The sequence below is a fragment of the Acinonyx jubatus genome, chromosome B2 (assembly GCF_027475565.1).
Source record: "Acinonyx jubatus isolate Ajub_Pintada_27869175 chromosome B2, VMU_Ajub_asm_v1.0, whole genome shotgun sequence".
NCBI classification, from domain to species: domain Eukaryota; kingdom Metazoa; phylum Chordata; class Mammalia; order Carnivora; family Felidae; genus Acinonyx; species Acinonyx jubatus.
Window position 1 is genome coordinate 51950755 of NC_069385.1, and position 24680 is coordinate 51975434.

Consider the following 24680-nt stretch of genomic DNA (forward strand, 5'->3'; position numbering starts at 1 on the left):
ATGGCTTGTGCTTAGTGATAATTCTCGTTTGGACATCCCAGGGGTGGGGGTGGGGGAGATATGGGTTTGGCAATGAGAAGGTGGGGAAGAGAAAGTCCCCAGCAGAGCTCCATTTGATTGTTTTGTTCATTGAGCTTTTGCATATGATTTTCTCTAGGAGAACATTCTGCTGGTAAAAAGAAAGAGGGAGAGACAGAGAGACAAGGAGAGAGAGACAAGGGGATGAGAAAGAGAGAGAGATCTTAACTTCCTTTGCGGTATTAAACATTCTCCTTTCAATCAGTGTGCTTCTTCCCCATAGATTTCCACCAGGGGGCGATATTGTATCAGATTCAGGTAAATTGGTAAATTTGAAAATTTAGAAATGACTAGGAAAAAAAAAAAAAAAATAGAGACCAGCCTGTGTGGAGTGAGTGTGTGATTCTTTTAAGGTTTTGGAGATTACATGCCCCAGATGTAACTGTTTCTGTTTAAAGTGTTTGAGAGACGTACAAGCTTAGACACAGTTAAGAGCACGCACCCGTGTGTGTGCTCATCACAGCCTGTGAGAAATAGTAAGTTACGTTAACATGGCATTTGAAAAAGACGCAACAAGCTGCTTAATGGTTAAAATGAAAAGGAAGGCTGCTGCTCGAAATACGTAGGGCTCAGCTGTGTTTGCCGCGGTTTTAAGCGCACACGTTTGCTCCTCACGCCCTCGGTTTAGATCCTGCAGCGTTTTCATTTCGCACACACAGGCTCATGCTCCATGCTGCTGTCTATGTGCTACCCTGTTTCAGTCCACATTTGATTTTTCTAGTCCCACATTGCAAGACTGAGAGATTGGAGGCTTCTTGAGAAAGTGGTCATGGCTCCATGCCCTGATTTCATTGTCACTAATAGCTAAATATGTGCTCCCAGCGTCACTCAAAGGTTTATTCATTGTGGTCAGCAGCTGCCAACGTGGGCTGCACATTCGAATCACCGGGGAAGTTTTGAAAGAAATACTGATTTCTGGCCTGCTATATTAAATTAGAATCTTTGGAGGGTGGTGTGGGACCCCGACATCAGTATTTGCTCATACCTGCCCACGGGGTTCTAACCTACAACGGCAGCTGAGGGCTACTGAGCCCTGTTGCCTCCTCTCCTCCTAGGACTCCGGTGCTACCATAACCACTACCCTTCCCTTCCTTCTTTGTCACCTTGGGGCACTGAGTTCAGAGGGATGTGTTCACGTTCAGTGGTGTGCCCTTAGCACTTCTGGGCAAGGTGGCCTATGGAATTAGCTATCTCTCTCAAAGTGGCTCTCTAGAAACGCTGGGAGTTACCTTGCTGGTAGTAGGCCAGCTGCCCAGAGTCAGCTGTCTTTGTCTGAAAGATGAGACACTGAATATACAAACGGATGATGGCCAGACTACATATAAAAATAGAGCTCTGACCTACAACGTGCAGCAACCCGTGCAGGAAGCCAAGCCCCTTAATCTACAACAAGCAGCCCAGGGAGCCTGCCTGCGATAGGTCAGCCTCCCAGGGGGCCAGATTACTATCTGCATCGTTAGATCCAGAAAACTAAACAACCATTTCCGAAACAATTGGCCCCAAATGGCCAGGGCTTGATTATTAATTGACAGCTTCCCTAATTTTCGTCCCACTTCCAACTTAGGACCAACTAGAGAAAGCCAATACTCACCCCTAATCAATGACACGGGACGCCCCATTTCTACTTAGCTTGCTTACAGTTTCCTCGTGACAACAGTATCTATTTAGGGTACACCTACAGTCTTCTCTTTTTTCCTACTATAAAGCTTTCCCACTCCTCAGCCTGTCTTGGAGCCATGGCGGCTGACTCCCTTGCTGTAGCAAACTGGATAAATCGTCATTTTTTTCCCATTGGTAGTCTTCATTTCCACAAACGTTTCCTGTTTCTTTCTCTTTTTTAAAAATTTTTTAAGTTGATTTATTTATTTTGAGAGAGAAAGAGAGACAGCCAGGGAGGAGCAGAGAGAGAGGGGGAGAGAGAATCCCAAGCAGGCTCTGTGCTGTCAGCACAGAGCCCAACGTGGGGCTCGAACTTACAATCTGTGAGATCATTACCTGCGCTGAATCCAAGAGCCGGACGCTTAACCTACTGAGCCACCTAGGCGTCCCGCAGGTTTCCTGTTTCTATGAGTTGTCTTCTTGGGGAATCTGTGCTGAGGCCAGAGAATAGAGTATTTCCCTCCCCACCCCCACCCCCCATTTTCTATTACAGACCATTTAAACATTTTTTTCTGAACACGGAGAACAACCAATTTCTTTCTTAAATCTCTTCTTTCAAGTGTTTAACACTTGTGGCTAAGCTCGAGCCTGCTGTGCCTGTGACCCAGAGGGACACGGCCACTTGAGGGTATGGGCATTGCAAAGCTAGGTGCTTCTTCACCATCAAAGGTTACGTACATACTTTTAGGATTTTATCCACTTGGGAAGAAGTTAAACAGAAAGACCACAGTCCAGAAGGACACGGTTGTATAGAAGAAAGGCTACTTTTAAAAATGACATACCTTGCTCCTTTCATTGAATAGATGCATTCAAACCAATTGATATTTGAACCAGTTTTTTTCAGTTCATTAAGAGCTTTTAGAGAAAAAGAAGAAAAATAATGGCGGGATCTGAGTCCTCTGGGAGTTGTAGTTCTGTTGAAAACCTGTTCCAGGACTCTCCTAACTTGTCAGATATTTCAAATGAATGTAGCGCTTTTAGTATTTTTTTCTTGGTTCCTCTCATCTTTCTTCTTGAGGGTGTGAATTATGGAGACACATTTGAAACCTGTTTCCTCTGGGTATCATTCACTCAGGAAAAGCCAATTGAGATGTTTTTTAAGTGGTCCCTTTCTTCCTGAAAAATCTCAGCAGTTTCCTACCAGGCCTGGGGGCTTTATTATCCTAAGTGACTTTGCTGCCTATAAATTACAGCCCTAAGTAGCCAGAGGGAATGAGTTAACCAGATCTCTGAAAGAATGTAACCAACGTTTCTTCAATTATTAGCAGAACAGTTGACTTCCATCTGCTCAGGGCACCTGCCGACCTGGCCCGCAGCCATGCTACCCACAATTCCATCACTCAGAGTCTGTTTCTTTTGAATTATAATTTTTACCTTGGTGCAGGTTCTACGATATCAGCCCACTCCCAAATTTTATATGTATCCTAGTATGTCCCTCCCTTACAAAGCCAAGTGGGCTGGCAGTGGACCTCAGCCAGTGTTGCGAATACTCCACATGGTTTGCCTGCTCTGCCCAAGCCCACTTTCCCGGGAAATCTGCTCAGATCTGGGGGCTCACTATCTGGGCAGTATCCCCCATGTCCTGCCTCTCTGGCCACAGCTTATTGGATCAGAGGAAACTATCAGGTTTACGTTCAGTTGCAAGTAACAGAAACTTCCCCAAATAGTTGCTTTAACAAGATGGGCATACATTTCTCTCACATAAAATATGCCTGGATGTAGGCAGTTCAGGGTTGGTGTGGGGACTTCCTCAGTAACCCAAGCTCAAGGATGTGGCTGTTGTGCTCTTGGCCACCACATCATCACATCTAACCCCAAGGAAACTTCCCAGAAGACTTGCTACACTGTTGCTTCTATCTCATTGCATAGGATTTAGCCTCAGGGCTACACTGAGATTCAAGGGAGGCTGGAAATGTGGTCTTTTGGCATGGTGATAATGTAAAGGTCAAGGTTTTAGCAGGCTCTTCTAAAAGTATCCAGCTATAAATTGGATTAAGCCAGTCAGATTCTTAAGAATTTACACCAAGGGATCCTAACACTGTCTCCTGGTGATGGCAGGCTCTGGAGACATGTATGCTTGGGCCAATGGGCTAGGTTGTTCAGATTATTACAGAGGAAGCCAGGCAAGAGAGGATGCAGGGGAGAACAGAGAGGGAAGCCCAATGGGCCATGTACTTCTGGGGAAGCATTGAGAATGACCTCAGGTCCTGACCCAGTTCTACTCCTCATGAGGTCTGACTGGGCAGTCAAATCTGCATTCCTCAGAAACCTCACATTTTAAAAACTGCTTTTTAAATATATATATATGAAAATGTTTATTTATTTTTGAAAGAGAGAGAGAGAGGGAGCAGGGAGGTGCAGAGAGAAAGGGAGACAGAGAATCTCAAGCAGGCTCTGCACTGTCAGCACAGAGCCCAGTGTGGGGCTTGAACTCACAAACCGTGAGATCATGACCTGAGCCAAAATCAAGAGTCGGATGCTTAACTGACTGAGTCATCCAGGCACCCTTTCAAAAATTGCTTTTTAAATATCATTGTATTAAGGAGGGAGAACGAATGGGGGGTGGAGAGTTTCAGATTTGCCCCAAAAGAAGTTATTTTTTCTGCAGTAATTTCAATAATAAGGATACTTTTATAGCTATAAGAGTAAAATCTAAACATCACAGAGCAAATTCAGCATTTGGTGACTTTTAGCTTTTGCTTAAAAATCTTGTCCATTCCTTTCTTATCACCAAGAGGGGACATTTTATATATCCTTAATGTCCTTTACCATTGTTATCACCTATTGTTAGGATAAATAAAGTCAAAACTACCCAAACAAAGCTCTTGTGTCTCTCAGGCAACAGTTTTTCTTGTATCAGTGCCAGCTCTTGAATATGTTATTAGTTCCTGGTCAAGATCTTATTGTAACCAATGGTGTTCTTAGTAATGCAGATGATGTTCTTTAATTAAAAGAATTGAGTTATGGCCAGTTTGTATGGCAAAAGCTCATGCTATAGGAGCAATGCCTATATATAATTTCTTGTCCATGGATTCCATGAGGAAAAATCCCCCTTTCTCCTTGAACCGAAGTAGATTCTCTCCTTTTAACCAAAATCCCTTGTCTAAGTCAGCTAACAAAAACCAAGTGTTTCCTTGAAGTGGGAAAACATATTTCAACTATCCAGTAGACCAGGGATTGGCCAACTGCTTCTGTGAAGTGCCTAGTAGTAAATATTTTAGGTTTTGCAGACCATATAGTCTTTGTTACAACCACTCAACTACTCAACTTTGCCACTCTAGTCTGAGAGCAGTGAGATAATTTGTAAACAAATGGTCATGACTCTGTTCCAATAAAACTTTATTTACAAAAACAGGCAGAGGGCCAGATTTGGCATCAGGGCCATAGTTTGCCCTGCCCTAAACTATAATCTCCATGTGGGCAGGAACATGTCTGATTCATTTAACATTTTCTACCTGACTCTCAACACCAGGACTGGTACTCGATAAACATTTGTTAAGCTACTGGGTGAATAAACTATCCAGGTGACGTTAGGAGACAGATTATCCCAGCTTAAATGTGAAAAAAAAACTACTCAGTCTCATTCAACACTCTTTTTTGTTGGTTTTCTAATTGATTTTCCTTAAAAACTGTGCAAACCTATCTACTAGTAATATCTTGCAGCTTGAGTATACCGCAGAGAATACATTCATGGCCTGGATTCTCAGACAATTGAATGATTTAACCAGCCAGAGGGTGTAGAGCAAAGAAAATTTTCTTAGGAGCAGAGCCATTACGTCAGTATCCTCATCCAGGCCTGCACATCCCAGTGGCATTATTCTACTAGGCTGGGAGCAGGAAGGAGAATAAGGATGTCCTCTGGTAAGGGAACAGATTAAAGCTATGTCTCCTCCCTGCTTTTGTGGTCTCTGCAAGCCTCCAGCCTGCTGTGCCTGGGATTTGGTTCCTAGTAGGAGAAGAATGAGATAAAAAAAAAAAAAAAAACATGGGCCTAGAGTCAGGAAACTACCTTAGCAGAAAGGCTTCTGGGTAAGCTTGATATCTTGTCTGAGCTTGGCCCTTCCCACATTGACCTCTGCATCTTGCTGTCTGCCTAGCCCACCGAGAGCACCCAGAGTATGTCTGGTCTTCTCCCATGCCTGTCTTACCTTTGCACCCACTCAAATGTGAGCTAACATCCCCGAACAAAATCCCGTTTGATTGTCTGGACCAGAGGTCTTCAACCCTGACTATGCATGGGAAAAAACAAAACAAAACAAAACAAAAATTTGATACCTCGGCCTACCACAGACCAACAGAATCAGAATCTCTTGGGTGGGGCTAGCCGACATCAATAGTTTTTAAAAGTACCCCCCACTCTCACCTTGGCAATTTTAATGTGCATCCAGGAGTCAGACACACTTACCCAGATTTCCAACACTGCCTGTACCTCAGAGTCACCCGGGAAGCTCTTAAAAAATATATAGATTCCAGACCTAATAAACCAGAATCTCAGGGGGTGACGGGATCTGGGAATGTATATTTTTGAAAGCTCCTCCGGGAGCTTTCTGATAAACAGCCAGGGTTTAGGCCATGCCGAGCACTTGCTGTTGTTACATGCTGGGATTGGGCACAGAGAGAGGGCACCTCAGCCTTCTGAGCCTGTGGGAAGGGCAGAAAACAAGACTAGGTCAAAAGATGGAGGTGAGTTGTGGCCTGCTCATGGTAATACAGCCCACCCCACTCAGGCCCCAAAGACCTCCGACCTGGACTCTCAACTTCAGTCCTTCAGCTGATTCTGTCCAAGCCTGATAATGTAGGGGAGGCCCACCTTCATCCAAGCTCTGGGATGTTTAAAATGACAGACTTGAAAATGCTCAAGTTTCCTGGAAGGAACAGAATGGGAGACACTGAAGATTCAACCACAGAGAGTTAATTGATGTACAGATTCTTGGAGAAGACAGGGGAGGGGATGGTAGAGACCACTCTTCCGCTGAGACAGAAGGCAAGCCAGAACGGGGACGGGGTGGTGGGGGTGGGGAAGAGGGTATGTTTGTAGGTGTGGAATTCTCATTTGATGACCTTGCTTGTTCCCCGTCTTTTGCTGATAACAAGTGAGGAACTGCAGGACAGGGAAGGAGCTTGAAGATGGGGGGGTGGGGGTGGCGGTGGGTAGTGTTAGAAGAGGCATATAGAAGAGTTCTGCCCACAGGTTCATGAGATAGATCACTAATGCTTGGAGGTTGGTGACCCTAAATTGATGGTGCTCCAAATCTGCAAAATTCATTCATTCAGTCATTCATTCACTCAAGGCATATTTATTAAGTGCCTACAATGAGTCAAAAAGATGGTGAATGAGGCAAAAATCTTGTCTTCATGGAACTTATATTCAATTGGGGTAGACAGAGTACAAAAGTACATACCTTAATGTACAGAGGCGTTTCATGCTAAGAAAAATAGGTTTTTTTTTTAAACAGGGAGGATCAAAGTCTACTATTTTATATAGAGTGATATGGTTAGACTTCTCTGAGCAGGTGACATTTGAATGGAAGCCCGGGGAAAGTGAGGGAATTACAATCCATGTGAGCCTCAGAAGTCTCTCTCATGCCTCTCCCACTTTACATCCCTCCAAAAGTAACCACTTGTGATAGTTAATTTTTTGTGTCAACATCATGGGATGCCCAGATACCCGGTTAAATATTATATCTGGGTGTGTCTGTGACAGTGTTTCTGGAAGAGATTATCATGTGAATCAGTAGTCTCAATGAAATAGATTGCCCCCCTCCCCAGTGGGTGGACATCATCCAGTCCACTGAGGACCTAAGAAGAACAAAAAGGTACAGGAGGGGAGGCATTGCATTCCATCTCTCTCTTACTCTCTCTCTGTCTGACTGCTTGAGCTGGGGTATCAGTCTTCTCCTACCCTTGGTGCTCCTGGTTCTCAAGCCTTGAGACTGAGACTGGAATCTACACCATCGGCTCTCAGGCCTTGAAACTACACCACTGGCTTTCTTGGGTCTTCAACGTGCAGAGTGCAGACTGTGGGACTTTTCACCCTCCATAATCATACAAGCCACCAGTGAGAGTAGGGGCTTATGGACGTCAGGTGATCAATGGAGTATTGGCTCAGGTCTGTTTCACAGTGGGCCCAGTAGATCCCCAAACACACCCCATGATTATGTCCCCAGTTCTGGAATGCATGATTAGAATAGATCTGCTCAGCAGCTGGTAGAATCCCCACATAGGTTCACTGATCTGTGGAGGGCTATTACGGTGGAAAAGGTCAAGTGAAAGCCACTGGAACTGCCTCTGTCTAGGAAAATAGTAAACTAAAGGCAATATCACATTTCTGGAGGGATTACAGAGATTAGTGCCAGCCTCAAGGACTTGAAAGTTGCAGAGACTGTAATATACTCCTCATTTGAGTGTTACTCTGGCCCATTTACTAAGTGACCTGAAAAGCTATTAGTTTTGAGTGGGTCCAAAAACAAGAGAAGGCTCTGCAATAGGTCCAGGCTGCTGTACAAGCTGCTCTGTCACTTGAGCCATATAATCCAGTAGATTCATAGATACTTGAAGTGTCAGTGGCATAGGGATGCTGTTTGGAACCTTTGACAGGCTCTTAGAGGTAAATCCCATCACAGGACCTTAGGATTTTAGAGCAAAACCCTGCCATCCTATGGATATAACTACTCTCTTTTTTGAGAAAGAGCTCTTGGCTTGCTACTATGGTGTAGTAGAGGCTGAAGACTTAGCCATGGGCCACCAAGTTACCATGTGACCTGAGCTGCCTAACATGAACTGGGTGTTACCTGAGCCACAAAACTATGAAGTTGAGCATGCGTAGCAGTACTCCATCATCGAATGTAGGTGGAATGTAGGTGATTGGGTCTAAGCAGGTCCTGAAGACACGGTAAGTTACATGAAGAAGTGGCCCAAATGCCAATGGTCCCCACTCCTGTTGCACTGACTTCTTTTTCCCAGTCTGCACCTATGGACTTATGGGAGGTCTTTCCGATCTGTGGAAGAGAAGATCTAGTCCTGGTTTACGGAGGGTTGTGCATGGTATGTGGGTACCACCGGAAAGTGAACAGCTGCAGCATGGCAGCTCCTTCCTGGGACAGTGGTAAAGAGAAATCCTCCCAGTGGGTGCAATTTTGAGCAATGCACCTAGTTGGCCACTTTGCTCGGGAGGGGAAATGGCCAGATGTGTGATTAAATACTGGTTTATGGGCGATGGCTAATGGTTTGGCTTAATGGCCAGGGACTTGGAACATGACTGGAAAATTGATGGCGAAGGGATTTGGGGAAGAGATATGTGAATAGACGTCTCTGAATGGGCAAAAAGGGTGAAGATATTTGTGTCCCAGGTGAATGCTCACCAAAGAGCACCAAACCTCGGCTGAGGAGGATTTTAATAATTGAGTTGATAGGTTGGCCTGTTCTGTGGATACCAACCCACTTCTTTTTCCAGCCATCACTGTCATCTCCAAACAGGCTCATGAACAGAGTGGCCATGGTGGTGGAGGTGGAGGTCATGCATGGGCTCAGCAACATGGACTTCCACTTACCGAGGCCAACCTGATTATAGCAACTGCTGCAAGTCCAATCTGCCAGCAGCAGAGTCCAACACTAAGTCCCTGGCGTGACACCACTGCCTGGGGGTGATCAGCCAGCCACCTGGTAGCAGGTTGATTGCATTGGACCACCTCCATAATGAAAGGGGCATGTTTTGTTCTTACTGGAATAGACACTTACTCTGGGTATGGATTTGTCTTCACTGTACACAATGCTTCTGCCAAAACTACCATCTGTGGACTTACAGAATGCTTCATCCACCATCACAGTATCCACATAGCTTGCTTCTGATGAAGGAACTCGCTTCCTAGCAAAAGAAGCATGGCAATGGGCCCATGTTTCTGGAACTCACTGTTCTTGTCATGTCCCCCACCCATCCTGAAGCAGCAGCAGAATGGCCTTTCAAAGACTCAGTTAGAGTGCTGTGTAGGTGGCAGTACCTTGCAGAGCTGAGGCAAATTTCCCAGAAGGCTGCCCTATGTTCTGAATCAGCATTCAGTTTATGGTGCTATTCCTCTCATAGTTAGGATTCACGGATCCAAAAATCAAGGGGTGAAGATGGGAGTGTGGGAGTGGTAGCACTCACTATTACACCTAGTGACCCACTGAAAAAAGTTTTTGCTTCCTATTCCCACAGCTTAGCCTCTGCTGGGTTAGAGGTCTTAGTAGTTCCAGAAGGAGGAATGCTTCCATCAGGAGACACAATGATCCTTTTGAATTGGAAGTAAAGACTGCCACCCCACCACTTTGGGATCCTCATACCTCTGAATCAACAGGCAAAGAAGGGAGTTATGGTATTGCCTGAGGTGATTGATCCTGTTTACCAATAGGATAAATAGGAAGAGCCATCCCTTATGGATGGAAGGAAAAGTATGTTAGGAAAATAGGAGATCCTTTAGGGCGTCTTATTATTACCGTCCCCTATGATTAATATCAGTAGAACACTACAACAACCCAATCCGGGCAGGACTACTAATGGATCAGACCCTTCAGGAATGAAGGTTAGGGTCACCCCACCAGGTAAAGAACCATGACCAGTTGAGGTGCTCGCTAAAAGCAAAGGGAATATGGAATGGATAGTGGAAGAAGGTAGTTTTATAAATGCCGGCTTCAACCATGTGACCAGTTATGGAAAAGAGGACTAAGGGGCGCCTGGGTGGCTCAGTCGGTTAAGCGTCCGACTCGGCTCAGGTCATGATCTCATGGTCCGTGAGTTTGAGCCCCGCATCGGGCTCTGTGCTGACAGCTCAGAGCCTGGAGCCTGCTTCAGATTCTGTGTCTCCCTTTCTCTCTGACTCTCCCCTGTTCATGCTCTGTCTCTCTCTGTCTCAAAAATAAACATTAAAAAAAATTTAGAAAAGAGGACTAAAATAGTCATGAGTATTCCTCCTTATATTGTTATATATATTTATATATACATCCATGTATATATATATATATATATATATATATACACACACACATACATATATACATACATGTATATACATGCACATATATATACACATATACACACTGGTATTTGCAGCACAGTAAGCGATGTTTATGGTTATGGTTTTGGATCATTGAGAACAAAATGAATTGACTGTGGTCCTTTTTATCATTATCTGAGGCTGGAAAAAGTGGAAAGCCCTTCACAGAAAGTAGTTGTAAATAAAGGGATTTAGTACTTCAAGATTGGTCTTCGGTCTTACTGGAGCTTCACTCATTAGAAATACAATGTAGTAGATTTTGTGAATTGTTCAGCACTTCTGTACCGTAGAGTCTTGAAAGCCAAAAACTGCATTTCCTAGACCATCTTACAGTGAGCATTCCATACGTGATTTGGGTTCTTTTGGACTGACGCGTTTGCGTGACACTTGGATCTGGAACTGAGTAGAGTGTTGGAAGAAGCAGGACCAGAAACATCCACTCCTGCTGGAGCAGACGGTGGCAGAGGCATCACAGTGCAGAACTAGCCACTTCCTGATTCTCTTGCACCCAATAGCAATGGCAGCTACTCTTCCAACAATGGCACAGGCAGTTGTAAGTTGTTCTCCGTAGCTCAGTCAGCACCTGTTCCTCTACTTTTCCATGATTTAGGAAGCCACATAATACTTGGAAATAAGTACCTTTCTGCTTACGTTAACTCATAGGTAGCATCTGTTGTCTGCAACTGAATGCTGTATACCAAACATGCCCATCCCTGAGAAGCCATCACCGTGTTCTGTACCTCAGTCCCCGGTGCCTGGAAGCATGTGGCCCTGTAATCAGGGTTAGGTTAGCCTCTAGGTGGAACAGGGAGCACCCAAGGTGAGTGACTTCAGGGGATGCCCCCTGTTCCCTGAGTTTATGGCCCTCAAATTTCACTCGAAATTCTACTCTTAGGATTTCACTTAATTTAAAGCCTTCCCGTACTCCCCTCCAAACCGTTCCTATGTGCGTCACACCCCTGTTGGACCATCTCTTATAATACATAATGATTTTTAACAGTAATGGAATTTCCTCTCTCTTCTGCTCATTGGGGATGATAGGTTGTGGGAGAGAATATACAAGCAGGACAGGGAGAGAAGGTGTATCAGAGTCTGAAGGAGAGGAATAGGAGGTAAAAATATTTAGGAGGGTGTAGCTCCCTAAACAGATACTAGTGAGTTACAACTGAATGTGAATGTTTTGCAGGTCTTAGGTGAGAGTTGGTTTTGATAATGTAGAATTTGGGGAATTTAGGTGGGAAGGGCTCTGGAGTGGAAGGTAGAAATATTTGGGAAATCCACATATATGGGGTCAACAGAAATGTCTGTTGCCAAGGATGCAGAATCCTGGGCTTTTAATTGGGAGAGGGCTGTGAGATGGGATCATGATGAGTATTTCAAATTCCAAAGAACAAGCTTATCCACAAAGTGTGCCCCCAAGTCTTCCCTAAGGAGAGTTAGAAACACTTTCACAATTATCTAATTTTAATCTTTGCAACATCCTTCTGAGGTAGGTAAGAAGATAGCTTCTGACACTTTTTTTTTTTTAACAGATCATAAAATTTCATGACAAGTAGTTTCCAAAGAAACCACGTGGGGCCAAAGTGTGAAGCCAGCTAGAGCAGTCTGTTTTCTGAGAGCAGAGTTACTATTCTTATTGCGGAAGCATTTTGTGTAGCCTGTGCTTTCTTCTCTTTCTTTTGATCCTGTGGCCATTGATGGCCTTCCGTGCAGTAACGCAGGGCTTAGCATTGACCTATAACAGATTCAAAGAGTGTTAATTATGAAGGCTTTCCTATGGTTCTGAGACTAGACTGCATATAGAATCTTTTTTTGTTTTGTTTTGTTTTGTTGATAGGCACTTAGGTTTCAGGGTTGCAGAAAATTTCCCTGGTATGTGAAGCTGTTCAACCTAGGAACTGTCTTTTGTTCAGCAACTCAGAAAGCGTTTTCTGGAGCACAAACTGCTAATGAAAGGCAGAATTTTTTTTTTTTTTTAATGACATTGCTAATCATTATCTTCCTAACTTCTACTGTCTGAGGAGAGAAATAATTCTATTGATCTGCCCAGCTAAGATTTACCCCTGTCAGTAACAAAGACTTAATTTCTAACAGTGGCGGACAAATAGTAGACAAACAGCCAATTTATCCTGGGATGTTAAAGGCTGAAAGATAATGGAACCTCTCCCCTTTGTTTAACATGGGATTTGAAACGAGCCACATATAAATAGTTGTATTTCATTAAAGCATGGTGGTCAAGACGATAAGGATTTTTATGGTAAAGAGGGTTTCTCTGTTTTAAAGAGATCTGGTGGTAACAGATTTCGGATTTAATTTTGAGTTTCATTTTTTATCCATGAAACCATCAGTCATCTCCTTTTCATATTTAATTTAATTGTTAAAAAAGCTTGGGGCTGGAGGACTCCTGTGAAATCAATACCCTTTTGCTTTCAAATCAGCATTAGGCAAAATGAAGGACTGGGCTGGTTTTAGGTAGGTACCCAGTGCTCACCAGTTGTAGTAATAATCTCATCCTTGTTCTGAAATTGAATGCTGGAATACGATTGCATTCTGCGGCTTACAAACTAGTTTCGTTACTGTCCACCAAACTTAGGAGTGCTCTAATCTAATATATTCAATACACGAAACCAAGATTTCCTTAAAATGTCATCAACTTTTAAGGGTTTCAAGAAAGATACTCTAGGAGGCGCCTGGCTGGCTCAGTTGGTACAGCCTGCGACTTTTGATCTGGGGATTGTGAGCTGGAGCCCCACGTTGGGGGTAGAAACTACATGCAAAAAATAAAAAATAAAATCTTAAAAAAAAAAAAAGGACACTTTGGATATACAATAGCAGCGCTATGAGGCTATTCTCAGTGCATTCTCTGAAGCCGCAGCCAAAGTGAGAGGATTTATTCTGAAGCAATTATGCTAAACCACCTCCTAGTTTTGTGTGAAGAAAATGTATAGTTGAGCAATGGCCACTAAATTTTGTTAGATCTCTGTGTTTGAACCTTATAAAATTCTATAACTATCGGGGAGAATGAAGAAAGAGATCATGGCAGCCTTGGATGGGAAGGAAAAGCAGAGACAGGCGTGGAAAAGGATCCTGTTTTCTGTTTTCAGAATTTTGCATGCAGAAGATATAGAGTTGAGTTTTTTCAAAGTCAATATATCTGATGTTTTGTGTTTCACCAGTTGGTACTGTTTTCACTTTGAAGCATATAAGGTGAAGGTTTGGGAGTGTCGTGATCTGCATTCTCAGGGTCTATAAATGTCTTCATCACATTCTACCTTGAATCCATACTAATGTCTCTGGTTCCAAAACCATCAGTGACTCCCCACTGCTCGTTCAATAAAATCCAAATCGCTCAGCCTGCTCTTTTCCAAACCTGCCCACGACCTTGCCATTTCCAGAACAGCGCGATCCTTTCAGGCAGTAAGAATAGCATAAGCAAAGGCCTAGAGGCAGGAAAGTGCAGTGGGTGTTTGGGGCATAGCCAGTGTGGGGGGGGAGAGAGGGGAGAGGGGGTGCCTGGAGATTGAGTTCATATATACCACGTCCAGCACCGCAGGGTTCTTGAAATCCTTGGTTGCGCACATTATCCTGAGCCCCTCTCCGTGCAAGACACTGGTTACTGCGGGGAGACAAAAATAAATAATTCCCCACCCCCACCCCCATCCCTGCATCTGCTGTGGGACTTAGGCTGGTGAACCTTTGCTGCAGAGTTGGGAGCTGGGATACCTGGTTGGCCACAGTTAGAGCAACAACCGGAATTCGCTTCTTGACTTTTACCTACAACTTCCCCGCATTAAAGGCTGAATTAAAAACCCACAACGATGTTAAAATAAGAGCGGCAGCAATTAAAAACCTATTCCACTGATCTCATACTTTGAGGTTAAAGCAGCTAATGGTAAGTACACACCCACAATATTAGCAAGACACAGAAACCCCGGCCCCTCTTCTTTGTCCTCCGGCTTTGAGCCGCTTTTCTCCCGGCTGCCCTTTGTGAGGGGAACTGTTTCTCCTGCTTCCTCTCCTGGCAACAGCAACATTCTTTCAGACAGCGTTTGTCTCCCCTCTCTGAGCAACCGTCTAAGTCTCAGGGGAAGGTGGGGGTGGGGGACAGAGGAGGAGAAGGAGGGGGAGGGGAGGGGGGTGGAGGGAGAATAGCTCCAGGCTTTCTACTCCCCTCCAGGGGCCCTCCCGGCAAATTCTCAGTGGGCCTCTGCACCAGAGAACATTCCTCAAAGAGGTGTTGGGGGATGTGTGCTCTGCGATTGGCGTCGTATCTAATACTGACGGTGCACGCTCCGGGTCAAGTGAGCGGGACGGGCGCTGTTCCGAGGGGCGGATGACAGGCAATCAGCAGCAAGGGCACTGGCACTGTGCGGAGCGCAGTGTGCAAAAGTGAGCGCGACCAACAGCTTGAGAAAGGTCAACTCGGAGAGGAGAGTGGCCTGTGGTTCCATGTCACACAACGCCCGCAGAAATCAGAAGCACAAGGGAGAAAAGGGCGTGTTTTAGAACACTGCAGGTCAAAGTGGGAAGGAAAAGGCCTGTCAGTCAAATCGGATCAAGATGCCTTCCCAGAAATGGTGGAGGGGCGCCTGGGTGGCGCAGTCGGTTAAGCGTCCGACTTCGGCTCAGGTCATGATCTGGCAGTCTGTGAGTTCGAGCCCCGCGTCGGCTCTGTGCTGACAGCTCAGAGCCTGGAGCCCGTTTCAGATTCTGTGTCTCCCTCTCTCTCTGACCCTCCCCCGTTCATGCTCTGTCTCTCTCTGTCTCAAAAATAAATAAACGTTAAAAAAAAAATTAAAAAAAGAAATGGTGGAAAGCATAGAAGGTATGCTGGTAGCTGATGACTGTAAAGGAAAAAGACAGTGGGCTAGGTAGGAACAACAGAAGCAGAGGTGTGGGTTTCGTTTCCCCACTTATGTCGGTGGAGTCAAGACCCAGTGGGCCCAAGCCCCAAACAAACAATTCAACACGAAGGCAAGAGGAATACACACCAGTGCAAAATGAAAACTAATGTCCTTTCTGACTTTCAATGAACGATAGGAACACATTACAGACACGTGAAGCACTTACCATGCACCAGGCACACTACTCTGAGTTCTTTATTTTTTTAATTTTGTTTTAAAGTTTATTTATTTTGAGAGAGAGAGAGGGGGGAAAGGGGCAGAGAGAGAGAGAGAGAGAGAGAATCCTAAGCAGGCTCTGCACTGTCAGCACAGAGCCCAACTCTGAGCTCAAACTCACAAACTGTGGGATCATGACCTGAGCCAAAATCAAGAGGCACCCCAATTCCAAGTTCTTTAAATATATCAATTTATACAATCATTACATAGGAAGTTACCATTATTATGCCCATTTTACAGATGGGGAAACCAAGGCGTAGAGGGGAAAGGTAACTGGTACAAAGGCCACACTGCCAGTGAGTAGTTTAAGCTTAGAGTAGGGTCTTCTCCTTCCTGCTGACTTTTTGGCTATGTTCTTTAATCTACCTTCCCGAGACCACGTCTCTTTAACTCTCTGGGGTCCTCTAGTGAGTTGAATGCCTTTGCAGCCTCACTAGTGATGCGGATTTCCAGGTGCTACAGAAACAGGGGAGGGAGGGCAGGCAGGAACGAGTCATGGGGAAGAAGAGAATGGCTGCCATTCTCTTCTCATATGAAGACCCTTTGTTAATACGTAAAACTTTCTTAGTAACTGTACTTAGAGGCTTGCGGGAGAATGTTTGCACCCATGGATACATGGACACCGTGTAAGAACCGGTGACATTCAACTATTCACCCTTGACAGTCAACTATTTCCACGGCTGGGGAACTTCTGTGCCAAGACTTCTGACAGTTTGATCATGGACCACCTAAAACACATTAAAATAAAGATTTGGGGGACTCACCTCTGACTGCCTCTCTGGAGGTGGGGCTTCTGACTTATCTTTAAACAGCTCCCCAGGTGGTTCTCATGCATGCTTGAGTGTGAGCATCCCCGCATCATGATCTGAAAATAATATGGTTTCTATACTTTCTGTAGGGCTAGAGCAGTAATGTGATGAGAAAGTAAAATGGCTTTTGACCTCTGGATTTTTAATATATTCACAAGCTCAGTTGAAATGACAGGGCCTGGAGATTTTTGCCTTTGGGCATGTTGTGCTTCACTTTACCCTGTCAGCTCCCTGGTGATCTTTTTCTGACCTTAAAAGATTTTTTTTTAAGCCCTTGACTTTGGGAAATTTTCAACCAGGAATGTTTCTGACTTCAAAGTGATCTGTAGCTTGGGAGATTATTTCTGGCATGTGTCATAATGATAAGATGAGCTGAGGGTGAGGGAGAGGAAATGCTCCATAGGTGGTCCTATGAAACAGGCAATGTTTTGATAATTGTTCACCTGAGCTGCTTTATTGTCATGAAATCCAGGACTGTCTCATTAAATAAATCTACCTAATAATATCTCAGATGTGTTTTCAGAATCCAGGAAAGTGTGTGTGTGTGTGTGTGTGTGTGTGTGTGTGTGTGTGTCTTTTATGAACTTCCTGTCCAGGTTGAGAGTTTACCTAAGAGCCATCAACCCCCAAAATTCCCATGCTGCCAAAGTACTGCTCTCCCCCCAGCCGTGTCTTTCATTTTGGTTCTTCTTTCCCAATGGCTTGTGTGAAGCATTCCGTGGTTCTTCCCAAGTCCCTTGGGTGAAAAAAGTACCAGGTTGGAGACATAACCTGTAAGCCATCCAGTAGAGGTTGGGGTATGATTCTTTTTACAGGCAGGATAGATGACAAACAGGATCTGTTGGAAGAAATGTGGTATCTTGGGTCTGACTTCAGCCTGGTTGGGTGTGATGTCTGTTGTTTGTCAACAATTCCAGAGACGTGGTTGAGACCCATTCTATGCAGGGTGTTGCAGGGGCACAGAGGTAAGACTGCACCTGTATATTTGAGAAACTGCCTATGTAAAGGAAAGAGAAAGTAAGACCACAAATTCTAGAGTAAGTTGAATACCAGGAATGGGAGAACACAATGTTAGGAGATTCAAAAGAAGCAGGAAAGACTCATGCTGTCTCTCCGCAGGCAGGCGAGGGCATTAAGCCATTCCCCAGGCATTTTCCATTAGGCGAGCTCTGAGCCAGCTTTATTAGGTTGTGGATCAAGCAGTGGTATGATTTTAGGCAGGGATGCCAGCCCTGAGCAGCAGTTCCAGTGTCTGTCATTCTATTATAACTTCATTCTTCTAGGTCTTCAAAGCTTTCATCTTGGTGAGTTCTTCCTTTAGCATGGATACTTCCGATGGGGCCTTAAGTCATGTTGAACTGGTATCTTCTTATTTAGCTACACGTTTAGGGTGGGGAGGATGAAACTAATTGACAGCCCCACGAACACAATCCTATGTAAGATGCAGCTCGTGATGAGGGGGAATCCAATGTGGGATCAAGTATAGTGATAGCAGAGTGGGAGGGAACTAAAAATAAACTGCTTGGTTCATCGTTTGGCCAGAGGCTGGCTCAAGCTACTTTTTGAGGTTTCCCACTGATAACAAAGGAATACTTGATGGACTTTGAATGGGATTAATCCAGGCTTCCCAGGCTTCTTTGGTGGACTGAAAAATTAATAATAGCACTTCACATCGAAAGATCTATTAATTTTGCCTTAAGTTAGCAATTCTATTCTCAAGAATTATAACTAATTACAAATGCACACAGACTTGATTCATTTCTACTCTTTAACTCAAGCATTATTTACTGAGCACATACGACATGCCAGGGAAAGTTCTAGGAACTGGTATTGTAGAAATTACTGAAGAAAAGTCCCTGAATTTATGGAGCCTCCGTCCTCGTTGGGAAAGAGGTATTAAATAAGTCATCATGTTTCCAAATCTCATGGGAAGTTTTCAGCCCACATGTTATTAGACCTTTTAGTCTCTTCCTTCTAGAAATACTTTCTTCATTTGGTTTCTGGGACAACACGTTCTCTTCCCTTACTGTCTATCCATTGAATTCAGTATGCTTTGTTGACTCCTCCTCATTTTCCTGACTGTAAATTGGTGGACCCAGAGCTGTCTTCAAATATTTCTTCCCTCCCTTATTTGACATCACTGCGCCCATGATCTAAAATTTGTATTTCTAGCCCTCGCTGCTCCCCTGAATTCTAGTCTTTTCAATACAACTGCCTACTTGACACCTTCACTTACATATCTAATGGGCTTCCAAAATTTAACATGACCACCCAAATCACAGTCTTGATTTTACACCCCAAACTACTCTTACTATTAAGTCTTTTCTTTCTCCGTTAATAGCAGCTTCATTCTTCCAATTACTCAGGAAAATCCTGGGAATCATCCTTGACCTCTTTCTCTCTCAGTCTACCTCTGATCCATCACAGGTAGCTATAAAGATGTCCATCACAGCATTGTTTAGAATACTAAAGCTTGGAAATGATCTAATCATTCAACAGTGGAAGACTGGTTACATTTTAGCACATATGGCCATTAAAAATGATGCTATAGGTTAATAGCTTACTGTTTAATGACATTTTTATCATGGAAAATTTCAAACATGCTCAATAATAGAGATCTGTAAACCCCATCATCCAGCTGCAACAATTATGGACTCAAAGTTAGTCTTGCTTCATTTATACACCCCGTTATCTCCCACCTCTTTCACTGGATTGTTTCTAACCAAATCCCAGACATCACATTGTTTAATATGTAAGTATTTGTACCATATACAAAAGCAGATTATTAAGAAATATGTATAATGTGATTTCATTTTTGTAAACTATGTACCTAGGTGCATAGGAAAAAGTCTGACAGGGCAGCTATCTCTGAATCGTGGTACGTGACTGTTGACATCTTTTTCTCAATGAACATGTATTACATATAGAAAAGACGGTGGGGATGGGGTGCGTGGGGGAAGATGTTGATGCCAGACATTCTAGTTCTATTCCTTTCCAAATCCGATTACTTTAATTCAGGCAAGATACTTCATGTAGTGAAAGGGAAATAACCACTTTGTAGAGGTGAGGATCCCTGTCTTTCAGCTTCTGTGTTCTCTCCCAATAGTCTGTAACTAAAAGTTGCCATATGAACATCTATTGTTACAACAGGGCTTCTCAACTTCAGCTCTACTGACATTTGGGGCTGGATAATTACTTGCTGTGGAAGGCTATCCTCTGCCCTGGATGAGATCTCGCAGCATCCCTGGTCTCTGCTTATTAGATGCCCCTTGCATCTTCCCCTCATCCTCACCCATTGTAGCACCCAAAAATGTCTTCAGAAATCGCCAAATGTCCTTGGGGAGGCAAAATTACCCTGGACTGAGAACCACTACACTTTACAGCATGTGTACTCATTTAAATGCATGGTATCTGGGAGGTTAGCGGCAAAAATGTTCTGTTTTACTCATTTTGCTGGCTGAGACCTCGGGAAGGATATAATTTGTGATCTGATGAAAACTGCTTTCATGGTTTACTGACCTGCACATTTAAGTAACCAACCTATGACTCCGTGGTTAATGATTATCTGCATTTTTGAAACATATCCAGAAAGGAACATGACAGGTTCAACTCCATGAGAAAAGCAGATGTCGTGAATGAAAGATGGCTTGTCAGCTAAGACAGTGATCAGTTAGATTTTCCTCTGCTGCCTACCAACTAACCTATTTCACTATTCATTAAAATCCACGACACAGGGAAATGTGCGGAAGTTAAAAATGGGGGAATTCTTCCTAGAAAATTAATGATGCTACATACATATAAACAGTTCCTTTTTATTAGTAATAAACATGTAGGGACCATTGTAAAAGATGAGGGAAAAGGGCATTTAAATGTTGTACTTTATTTGGATTTTTTCTCATAATGGAAACATTATTAAAGAATCATAGAAATGAGATAAGGGAAAATATGAGGTCATCTTGCCCATTTTCTTCAAGAGCTACACTGTTCTGTGTAACCCCTCCCAACCCCAGTCCAGAGCCTTATTAAATATCCCCATTTTCATAATATAGGCTCCTCCTCATGTTCCCCCCCCCCCCCCCCCGGAGAGTAACTCAACAGATGAGCAGAGGACTTAAGTTAGTGGTTTTGTAATATTCCAAAGATTACCTCTTTAGCTAGCACTGTGTTGGTTGCATAGAAAGTAAAACTTCTAGCAAAGTCTACACCAGACTTTGGTGATCCAGATTTATCAAGCACAATGTGCATCATGTCTTAAACAGCTTTACTGGGGCACCTGGCTGGCATAGTTCGTTAAGTGTCAGACTCTTGATTTCGGCTCAGGTCATGATCTCACAGTTGGTGAGTTTCCCGTGTGGGGCTCTGCACTTACAGCATGGAGCCTTCTTGGGATTCTTTCTCTCCCTCTCTCTCTCTCTCTGCCCCTTCCTTGCTCGCATGTGCACGTGTGCATGTGCTCTCTCTCTCTCAAAATAAATAAACATTAAAAAAAATAGCCTTACACAGGGGCGCCTGGGTGGCTCAGTCAGTTAAGCGTCCGACTTCAGCCCGGGTCACGATCTCGCGGTCCGTGAGTTTGAGCCCCGCGTCGGGCTCTGGGCTGATGGCTCAGAGCCTGGAGCCTGCTTCCGATTCTGTGTCTCCCTCTCTCTCTGCCCCTCCCCCATTCATGCTCTGTCTCTCTCTGTCTCAAAAATAAATAAACGTTAAAAAAATTTTTTTTTAAAAATAGCCTTACACAATTATACAACTTAATGAAGTAGATCTGTGAGCCTTAATCGTTGTTTCTTGCAACTGTTGGATACTCCTGATGCCAGACAATGTGTAAGATATTTATAAATCTCCTTATACTTTCTTACATTTACCTACTTTAGAATCAATGCTTAAATTTCATTTTTCATGATAACATCCAGGATTTTCTTTAATGGTAAAAATACCATTAATTGAGTAGCTTCTGTGAGCCAGGCATTATTTAAGTTACTGAACATTTAATATTTTATGCAATCTTTGTAATCCTACCAGATATATAGGTCTATTTACACAGGAGAGAATGGAGGCTGAGAGAGGTTAAGTACTTTGTCCAAAGTCTCACAGCTTCTGCAAGACAGGGTTCTGATCCAACACATAGGTCAAGTCTGACTATTTAAATAGTCACAGAATGTGAGATTTTCTCTAAAAATTTGTGTCAGGGAAATGTTACTTGCTTGGATTCCTTAAAACAAAGCCCATCTGCAATAGCCCCAGGGCTACATCTAAGAAAAAAAACAAGAGTCAATCATAATGAAACACTCAGGAGCCTGAAGACTGGCGTGGCCCAGGGAATGGACTCCATTGTGTTGTTAGATGTGGAGAAAAATAGCCCAAGTGCTTTGTACAGTGACGGAGAATAGACTGGCTCTTTCTTAAGCTACAGAGGTTTTAGAGAGGAGGGCTCCTTGTGGAAAATTCCTGAGATTCAGGGAGTGGGGGAAGGGGACTCCATATTTGGTTTCTGTTGTCCAAGCTGTGGGTAGTTAGGGGACAGAATAGGACTGCAGGGGTAGTCTCATGTATAAGTATGGAAAATAGAAGCAAAGAACATAAAAAGAAGTGGCCACAGCTAAAGACAACAAACCCAAATCCAAACCTAAACCCCAAGCCCAAACCTCAAACAGGTTATGGGAAAGAATTGTAACCATTGGAAATGAACAGTCAACACCGGACTTCAGGCTGAGCGTTCAGTCTGATTAATTAAGGTCAAGGTGGTGATGGAAATACCAGCTGGGGAGCATTTTGCCTAAAGATAAATTTGTCCCTCTGTATCTCTGCAAGACAGCAGGGAGGTGTGTGTTTGGAGCTAAATTAATTTGATTTACATCATGCCATGGTAACTTCTGTTCTCTCTCCCTGCTGTCAGATGTCTCAGCTGGCTCTTTCCCTCTCCTTCACCCCCACACATTTCATAACACGGAGAGAAAGCATGGATTGGCTTCGGGCAGAATTTAGAAATGGAATAGCTCTAATTTGATTATTTTGTATCGAGTGCTCTTTCCTCCCCCCGCCCCTTTCTTGAGGGAGAGAAGTTGTAAACCCGAACCTAAGTGCGATATATTTTTACGCTGTGCTTAATGGCACAAACTGCTTGACAATCAGAACTTGTTCCGTGTAGCAAAACCTAGCAGCTCACCTACCTCCTGTGTTTCTTCAACAACACTAATGCTACAAAATGAAGTTACCAATCAGGACCCCGTTAGGAATGCGCTTTTTCTGGCCATGTAGCTTTTCAACTCCGCCTGGCGCCGGAGGCCGGGGTGGAGCCCCCCCCCCCCACTTCCTCGGGGACCCCCCCCCCCCGGAGCCCGGGTTCTGGCCCCGCCGAGCCTCCTGCACCTCCGCGACCCCACCCGACACGCCGCCCCTCACCCCTTCCAGCGGCCGGCGCGCTCGGCCGGGCAGGATAAGGTTACGCCGAGGCTTCCTTGGACCGCGGGGAGGGAGGCGGGTCCGAGCCCGCGCCCCGGCCGGCGGGGGAGTTCCCACCGTGGGCGGCTCGGGCCCGCGGGGCCACATCCTCGCTGCTGGCCGGGCGCGGCGTGCGGGCCGCCGAGCTTAGCCCCGGGCCCGGCCTCCCTGCCATGGCGCGGGAGAGGCCGCCCGGGAGGGGCTGCGGCGTCCTGCGCCGGTGTGTGGTCGGCGCCGCGCTGCTGCTCGGCCTGCGACTGTGCGCGGAGCTGCGCCGCGCCGGGCCCCGGCCCCCGGCCCGTAGCGCCCCGCCGGGCCCGGCTCCCAGGCCGCCCGGGCCGCACCTGCCGCCCGCGCCCGGCCCGCCCCGAGGCGCCAGCAGGAGGCAGGTGACCTACGTGCGCAGCGGGCGCCGAGCGCCTCCGGAGGGCGGCGGCAGCGGGACGCCGGAGCCGGGCTGCTGCGCCCCGCGCGGGCGTCCCCGCCGGAAGGTCAGTTGCAAACGGTGCAGTCGTGGGCCTTAGACCCGACTCCCCTCCCCGATCGCGCTCAGAGCCCTCCGCTCGGGCCCGCAGGCAGCCCCACCGGGACCTTCAGAGAAGTCTTCTGATTCTCCCAGCTCAGCCCTCCCTGGAGGCTCCAGTGGTGGCACCCTCCAGCGCCCAGATACGAAGAGGGACTGAGCCGAGTCCATCCAGTAGTCCACCGAGCGTCCACCGCGTGCCAGGCTCCCTGCAGGCTCGCATCCAGCAGTGAGGGACCAAGTCCTGCTCTCAAGGAGCTTACATTCTAGTGAGGAGGGGCTACGAGTGATGGGCAGGGAAAGGAAAAGAAAGGTGTTGGGGTTTTACTTATATTCTGTGCTTCCCCCGGTTTTCTCCTTGAGGCCTGGCAAAGCGAGGTGGGTATCCACCGTGAGTGGCTTTTCCTCTCTGCCTTCATCGAGGCGATGGAGATCCACTTTCCAGCCGAATTTCCCTTGAGTGCCGCCGCAGACGTTGGCATGGTGGCTGGCACGGGGCGAGAAGCCGAGCCCCGGCGCCTCTTGATGGGAAGTTAATTGGAACCTCAAGGACTGAAGTAATAACCTGGGTTTGTCTTACAGCACTCGACAGTGTTGCTCTTCCTACCGCATTAACTTCTTGACTCACACCTCAGTGCGTGGTTCAAGTTTAACCTCTGGTTGTGAAGCCTCTGGCCTTCTTCCCTCCTTTTGGAGCTCAGTAATTTACTAGGTCCTTGAGGATGAAAAGATTAAGAACTGCAGGTATGAGCTTGCCTGGGCCTCACACCCATCAAGCCAACCACAGCCTCTAGGGCAACTTCTATCTGTTGCCTGGCTCCCCCTCTTTTCTTTAAAACATCCCCTGTCCCCCACCCCCCACCTCTTGGGGAGAGGGAAAATTCTTCCTTTGACTCTGCTGCTTCCTGTAGCTTCCCAGGCTAACCTACTTTTCAGGATCACACCCCTGCCTTCCTTTCCTCCAAGGCTTGCCTCTGCGGTGCCATACCCCTGCTGTACTTGCCTGGCCCTCAGTGTTACCTTC

At 45.4% G+C, this 24680-nt stretch overlaps 1 protein-coding gene across 6 annotated transcripts in view; it reads left to right on the plus strand.

Moving 5' to 3' along the window:
* Positions 1-23151: 23151 nt before the first annotated feature.
* METTL24 (methyltransferase like 24) overlaps positions 23152-24680 on the plus strand; it is a 167940-nt gene continuing 166411 nt past the window's right edge. For 4 of the 6 annotated variants that reach the window (XM_027057116.2, XM_027057113.2, XM_027057114.2 and 1 more), the window contains exon 1: positions 23152-23624. In XM_027057116.2, coding sequence (XP_026912917.1) covers positions 23307-23624 — 318 coding nt within the window. In that variant the 5' untranslated portion in view covers positions 23152-23306. Of the gene's footprint in view, positions 23625-23944; positions 24214-24680 lie in introns of those variants that run through there. The other 2 variants (XM_027057117.2, XM_053222385.1) reach the window with 2 other exon arrangements.